Here is a 6,695-nt window from a genome sequence, read left to right on the forward strand (position 1 = left end):
AAAGAGTGAATAGTATTTTATGTTAGGGTTAGATGAAATTGAATTTTTTTAAGTAAATTTGTCTTCAAATTTTTAATTTTAAAAATAAAAATAAAATATTGATTAGTAATGCCAATCCACAAGATATAGAAGAACCAAATAATGTCATTACTGATTAACAAACAAGAGGAATGGGAAATCCCATTCCCTTTTAGTACATTCATGTGCTTTTATATCAATGAAAAACTAACGTCTATGAAGAAAAAATGAGAACGAGAAATGGAGGGAAGGGAAAAAAAAAAAAGAAGAGGTCGGCGAGTTGCTGTCCCAACTGCCCTTGGCAGATACAATGTCACGATATATGACTTCCCTGGTAGCCACGTGTCCATCTGAATCATCTACACTCTCCACGTAACCCCCTCTCGCTTTACACTCTCTCCTTTATGACACTTGTTAACGCCACCAAAATTCTCTGTTTTCTCAATTTCCCATGACAAAACGACCAATTTCCCTGTTCTACTCTTTTTCTTACTCTGCCACATTATTTTAGCCACCTCTTATGGAGGTTCCAGTGGGGTTTCTGGCCAATCTATGGAGCTTCATCTCATTCTTCCCTTTCTTCTTATTGCTCTTCACCCTTGGCCTCCTCAAAGGTACCCATCTATATAGTAGCCTTATATATTTATAAATGTCTTTACTTTCTTTATATATTTCTTTGGAAAATAATGGGTGCATCTTACATTTTGCAAAAGACCCAGAAATCTTACACCGTTAGTAGATTCTTTTTCTTTTTCTCTTTTTTTCTTGGTATGGATTGATGTGACAGTGAAGCTGTTTTTGAGTTATTTTCTATGTTGGGTGTCAGCTGCAATAATAGGGCCAATCGTGGTAGCTATCGTTGTGGTTGGGAATTCAGCTGTAATAATTGGTCTTTGGCCTGCTCATTTTATCTGGACTTACTACTGTGTGGCAAGGTTAGTGAGCTTCTCCTCTTATATTTCTTCTTCTTCTTCTTTTTTTTTCTTTCTTTTTTCTAATTGTCTTTGGTAATGTTAGTATGTAGTCTTTAAGAGTTCCAAGGTTGTTTTTAACGTTGTCCTATATTCAGGAGCAAGAGACTTGGATTGGTTCTGAAGGTTCTTGCGTTGGTATTACTGCCAGTCCCCTCGGTCCTCTGGCCATGTCTTGGGATTGTTGCAAGTGTTTTGGGTGGAATTGGGTATGCGCTTTTTGCTCCCCTTATTGCAACATTTGAAGCTAAGGGCAAGAATTTCACTGAAAAAATCTTCCACTGCTTTGCTGTATGTTTCCTATTACCTTATACTATGTGTTCTTTCTTTGCTAGAAGTGTAGCTTGGTTACAATGTTCTTAAGTGAAGCTAGCACTACACAAATTGACATTTGACTGACAAGCAATGGTTACTGTAATGTAATGTGATATTCCCCCCAGTATTTAGTTGTAAGTTTCTCTGTTATGAAAGTTTGAATTGGCAAAGCACATAGATCACATTAGCGAATTGCTGTTGTTTCTTATTGTTATAATACGGCCTTGAATGTTCTATAGTAGGGTTTATAATATAAGTAGTAAAACTGGAGATTTTCATTTTGTTTGGCCACCGCACCATCATCATCAAAAGTTGACTAGTCAGTCCCATTTGTTACTTCTAATCATGTATTAGTAAGCATTTCATGCCAAATGATTAGAATAAAGCTTTTTAGAAGAACAATAACGAGCTCCTTTCTCAACCAGGATGGTTGTTGGTCTACCATCAAGGGAAGCTGCATTGTGGTTCTAGATTTAATAGACTTTTGCTTCCACTCTTATTTCTCCTACATGGATGAATTAGTTGCGCAAATACCTGCTGAGGAAAAGCCAATGGAGATCAAGTGAGCATTTTTTTTTTATTTCGTTTGATTACTTGTTTACACAACAAAAATATGAAAGTAAAACGTCTAGAGGTGTTATTTTTTCTATGATAGAGTGTCAAAATTGCCAAGCTGTTTGTTAGTCTGCCTGATTGGTGTCGCAGCCGATGTCCCTTTGATTACAGCTGTTGCTTTGTGGAAAAGCCCTTACATGTTGTTTAAAGGTTGGAAGAGGCTTTTAGAAGACTTGATTGGCAGAGAAGGACCTTTCTTAGAGACAGTTTGTGTGCCGTTTGCTGCTCTTGCCATTATCTTATGGCCTCTGGCTGTTGTTGGAGCAGTGATGGGTGCAATTGTCTCTAGTTTCTTTCTGGGGCTATACAGTGGAGTTGTTGTTCATCAGGTCTGCTAAGATGTTTCTTTTGTTTTCAATCTACTGAGTCAATGATCTTAGTTTTGAATGTTATTGTTATGTTGTTAGGTTCTGTCAGTATTGGTATGAAAAATTATCTTAAAAGTTAGACAAATTTTCCAGGAAGACTCACTCTGCCTGGGACTTGCATTTGTCATATCGGTGGTATCCTTGTTCGATGAATATGTAAATGACTTACTGTATTTGAAAGAGGGATCCTGCCTCCCGAGGTGCACGGTTGTATTATTATTATATTTTGTCAATTTTTGGTCACATCTTTTGTTGAGATGAAGAGTGATGATAAACAATTCGTACATCTCACGATGGAATGCCTTCTACTCGTCTTCTGATTTTAATAATGAGATTTGCTTGTGACAGCCAGGCCTAATTACAGTAGAGACATGAGCTCCGGATCAGTCAGAAGCAAGCTAGATGACAGCCGTGACAATGAGTTGAGGAATGGAAATGAATGCTCAATTACTTCAAAACTAGAGAGAGATGGCTCATTCACTTCAAAACTTGTCTCGGAAGGTTCGAGAACATTGAAATGGGCAATTCAACAGTATAAACCAATGCAGGCAAGGACACTCCAAGATACAAATATCAATATTTCTGTATGTACAAGCGAAAGTAATAGCTTTGAGTTTTAATGTCAGGTGTGGGACTGGCTATTTAAATCTTGTGAGGTGAATGGCAGGATACTCATTCACGATGGTCTGATAAATCTCAAGGACATCGGAGAATGCATTTTAACGGGTGATTGTAAGAAGTTGGGGGTGAAACTGCCTGCTTGGTCTATATTACAATGTCTGCTTAGATCAGCCAAGTCCAACTCATCGGGGTTGATGATCTGTATGCATCTTACCTGAACTTGTCCATTGCTTACTACATGTTGGTTTCTGTTCAGATCATGATTTATTTATTTATTTTAATTGAATAACAAGCTGATGATGTGGAGCTGACGAGGAGAAATGGACCCAAAGACAAGGTGTTTGAGTGGTTTATTGGACCCTTGTTGATCATGAAAGAACAAATAAAGGCTCTCCAGTTGCATGAGAATGAAGAAAACTGTCTGAAAGATTTGCTCATGAGGGGCAAAAATTATAAACCCGAGGAGTGGGACAAAACTTGCTTCCCGTCCACTGATAATGTTAGGAGAGCTCAATTACAAGCTATAATTAGAAGGTAAGTCAAATCAAAGTTAGTTAATCCTATTTATCTCTGGAGTCTGGACTGTTGATTTTGTAACAAAAGAATATAGTTCTCATTGTCTCAAAGTTTTGAAGAATACATTCCACTTTATAGTCCTTAATCCTCTACGTTTAAAACATGCATATCTTTTGTATCAGACTGCAGGGCCTTGTAGCGTCAATTTCTCGCATACCGACATTCAGGCGCCGATTTAGGAATCTTGTGAAGGTGTTATATTTGGAAGCACTTCAAGATAGTGCTTCAGCTGACCGCATGGGAGGCATCTTGGAACCCAGGTATGGAAATGGAAACGGGAGCTCGATTCAGAGGGACGAAACTCAAAACAGGGCAACCGAGTACAGTACGAACAACACCGTGGATATAGTTTGATAAAGAATGACCTTCATGCTGCTTGAAGAATACCATTTCCATTTGCTGTTTGTTTGAGAAGAAGAGGACTTCCAGCTTGGGTTCATAAAGAGCACTTACCATCTATATACAGGCTTCTCTGAGAAGCAGAGAAACTAATATTGAACCTCACAACTTTGGTTCAGAGTTTTAGCCTTGTACTAAAAATTTTACCACTCATTTCTTACTTTCTTTCTTTATGAGACGTGTACATTGAAAATCATGGGGATACAGAGATTGAAGAAAACCTTATAAAGGAGATTTGTAAGCAATGTTGTGAAAAAACCAGTATTCTTTATGGACCAAGAATAACACTTGGTAAATAACCAAAAAATGACAAAGGCAGCAAGGGAACACAAGCGCACAAAATAAGTAACACAGGCATAAATATTTTCAAAGAGAATTTCCCCCAACAGACAACAATCCCAGTCAAGCATTTTTCTCTCTACACATTCATATTTGCAGTGCTCCCTTTTCTGGGCATTTGAATATTTTTTAATACAATTACAAGTCTCGTATCCCTAACACAGTCGTAACTGAAATACCTACCTACCTACCTCGCCAACTGAACAATAACTAATCATAACCACCTATGTCTTCAGGTAATCATAACCACCTATGTCTTCAGGTCCTTTATTGACTAAACAGGCAAAGTAAAACAAGAACCAATTTCCACAGTTGTTATTATGCCTGTTTTCTTGGAGGAATGTTCAATGAAGAGTTTGGCTCAAACTAGGATTCACATCTTCTGAGTATGATATTATATTGAGTTTTAAATAAAATGGATAACGATAAACCAACCAAGTCAAATTTTGAATTTAATTCAGTCTTTCCTCTCTCGTGAACGTATGTATTATTAATATGATATATTTGGTTTGCACCACTAAATTATCATTTTCAATAAAACAATTGTAAAGTCTACATAAAATGACTTTGGATTATATCAATTACAAATAAAATGGGATAAGTATTCAGTTATTTTATTTAAATCAAAGACAACTTGTAAAATCCAAATACGTATGGCACTTTTTTTTTTTTTGCCACTGATATTTAACCCAAAATGGCAAACAAAAAATCAGTTTCATATTCAAGAGTAGAAAATCAAACAGCTGTGTACAAAACACTATAAATCCATAAGAAAATATAAATATAAATTTTTCTACTCCCTTCTGTTTCGGACTCCTATTAATTTACACCCTCAATATAGAAATTTTCCCTCTAAATAACTAACTATTTTTCTTGACCCAAATAATAAAAAAATAAAACTTCATTTTCCAAGTTTCAACATCAAAGGTCAAAAACCTTCTTTCTAGTCTATCATTGTTCTTGGTTCCAAATCTTATCAGGTTCTTCTTCAATAAAGAGATTTTATGGGGAGTTAATACAAAAAAAAAATCATTAGGCCTTTTCAGTTTTTTTTTTCTTTTTTGTTTTGTAAATTTCAGAGCAAAGAGACACATAGAGAAATCTGTATGAACACATTGATATTAACCAGATAAAAACGATGTCGTTTAGCCGTTCAATACGAGGTCATCACTCGTTGAACCAGGCACCACCATTAGCAGAGAAAATCACAGATGAACCGATTACCTCGAGAACGGCGCAGAGCACGGTGACTTGCGTTTACATGGCGAATATCTCCGGCTACTGGCGAAAGGTGACGGTGACCTGGTGCAAAAACCTAATGAGCCATTTCTTCAACATCGCGATCCAGAGCATAGACGGCGATTTCCATTGCCACACCTGCAAAATCGACCTAAAGCCTTGGCATTTCTGGAGTAAGAAGGGTTTCAAATCGTTCGAGATCGAGTCCAATAACGTCATCGACGTATACTGGGATCTCCGATCAGCGAAATTCTCCGCCGGGCCGGAACCGTGCACCGATTTCTACGTAGCATTGATCTGCGACGATGAGGTGGTGCTCTTAATTGGAGATATCAAGAAGAAAGCATACAAGAGGACGAAATCGCGGCCAGCCCTAATCGACGCAGTGCTGTTCTACAAAAAGGAGAACGTGTTCGCGAAGAGAAATTTCTCGACACGAGCGAAATTCGACGAGAGAAAGAAGGCTCATGAGATCGTAGTGGAGAGTTCGACGGCGGGGCCGAAGGACCCAGAGATGTGGATCAGCGTGGATGGGATCGTGGCGATCCATGTGAAGAACCTGCAATGGAAGTTTCGAGGGAATCAGACGGTGGTGGTGGGTGGGAATGGAAATAGTCAGACGGTGCAGGTGTTTTGGGATGTGCATGATTGGTTGTTTGGGAGCCCTGGGAATGGACATGGCTTGTTCATCTTCAAACCGGGGATCGCAGAGGTGGAGGAGAGTGAGAAGGAAGGTAGTGGCCATGGCAGTGAAAACGGCAGCTTGTATTATTCCACCATTAGTAACTCCAATACCAGTGAGTTTTGCCTTTTTCTTCATGCTTGGAAAATTGAGTAAAAAAAAAACAGAGAAAAATTTGATTTTTATCCCTGTATTTTAATTTGATCTTACTTTGTGGGCTTTTGTTTATAATATTAAAAGTTGAAACCCCTTTTGTTACTAACTAAACTAAAGTTGAAAATATTTTTTTTTCACAATATTAACTCCTCAGAATTCCATAAACATAATGGTCAGAATATTTATATTATGTGGATTGTGAAATTTTTTTTTTTTTTTGTATTAATTGGGTCATGCATGTTTATATTGACACATTTAATTTTAATGTTAGTTTATTCACATTTTATGTCCTATCTCAACTTAAATATAATTATTAATCATTTATCGTATCTTATTTATAACCTTTTTTTTAATAATTATCTATAACATATTGTATAAGTGTGTTCATTGTTTCTA

The 6,695-nt window shown here is 37.2% G+C and overlaps 2 protein-coding genes across 2 annotated transcripts; both read left to right on the forward strand.

Annotated features, from left to right (window-relative positions):
* Nucleotides 1-222: 222 nt before the first annotated feature.
* LOC133818323 (uncharacterized membrane protein At3g27390) lies at nucleotides 223-4,128 on the forward strand. Its single transcript, XM_062251110.1, has 10 exons — nucleotides 223-632; nucleotides 845-953; nucleotides 1,088-1,280; nucleotides 1,730-1,866; nucleotides 1,960-2,248; nucleotides 2,381-2,487; nucleotides 2,640-2,835; nucleotides 2,914-3,109; nucleotides 3,202-3,442; nucleotides 3,607-4,128. The coding sequence occupies exons 1-10, from the start codon at nucleotides 539-541 to the stop codon at nucleotides 3,836-3,838; spliced, it is 1,794 nt and encodes a 597-aa protein (XP_062107094.1). The 5' UTR covers nucleotides 223-538; the 3' UTR covers nucleotides 3,839-4,128.
* A 1,010-nt stretch (nucleotides 4,129-5,138) lies between these two features.
* Nucleotides 5,139-6,393, forward strand: LOC133818324 (uncharacterized). The gene has a single exon (XM_062251111.1). The coding sequence runs from the start codon at nucleotides 5,361-5,363 to the stop codon at nucleotides 6,297-6,299; it is 939 nt and encodes a 312-aa protein (XP_062107095.1). The 5' UTR covers nucleotides 5,139-5,360; the 3' UTR covers nucleotides 6,300-6,393.
* The last annotated feature ends 302 nt before the right edge of the window (nucleotides 6,394-6,695 follow it).

This window comes from Humulus lupulus, chromosome 2 (assembly GCF_963169125.1).
Source record: "Humulus lupulus chromosome 2, drHumLupu1.1, whole genome shotgun sequence".
NCBI classification, from domain to species: Eukaryota; Viridiplantae; Streptophyta; class Magnoliopsida; order Rosales; family Cannabaceae; genus Humulus; species Humulus lupulus.

Coding starts and splice junctions, on each gene's coding strand:
- LOC133818323 (XM_062251110.1), top strand. CDS start 539: ATGGAGGTTCCAGTGGGGTTTCTGGCCAATCTATGGAGCTTCATCTCA. Junction 2,488..2,639: donor GAGGGATCCTGCCTCCCGAG/GTGCACGGTTGT, acceptor TGTGACAGCCAG/GCCTAATTACAGTAGAGACA. Junction 2,836..2,913: donor AACAGTATAAACCAATGCAG/GCAAGGACACTC, acceptor TTTTAATGTCAG/GTGTGGGACTGGCTATTTAA.
- LOC133818324 (XM_062251111.1), top strand. CDS start 5,361: ATGTCGTTTAGCCGTTCAATACGAGGTCATCACTCGTTGAACCAGGCA.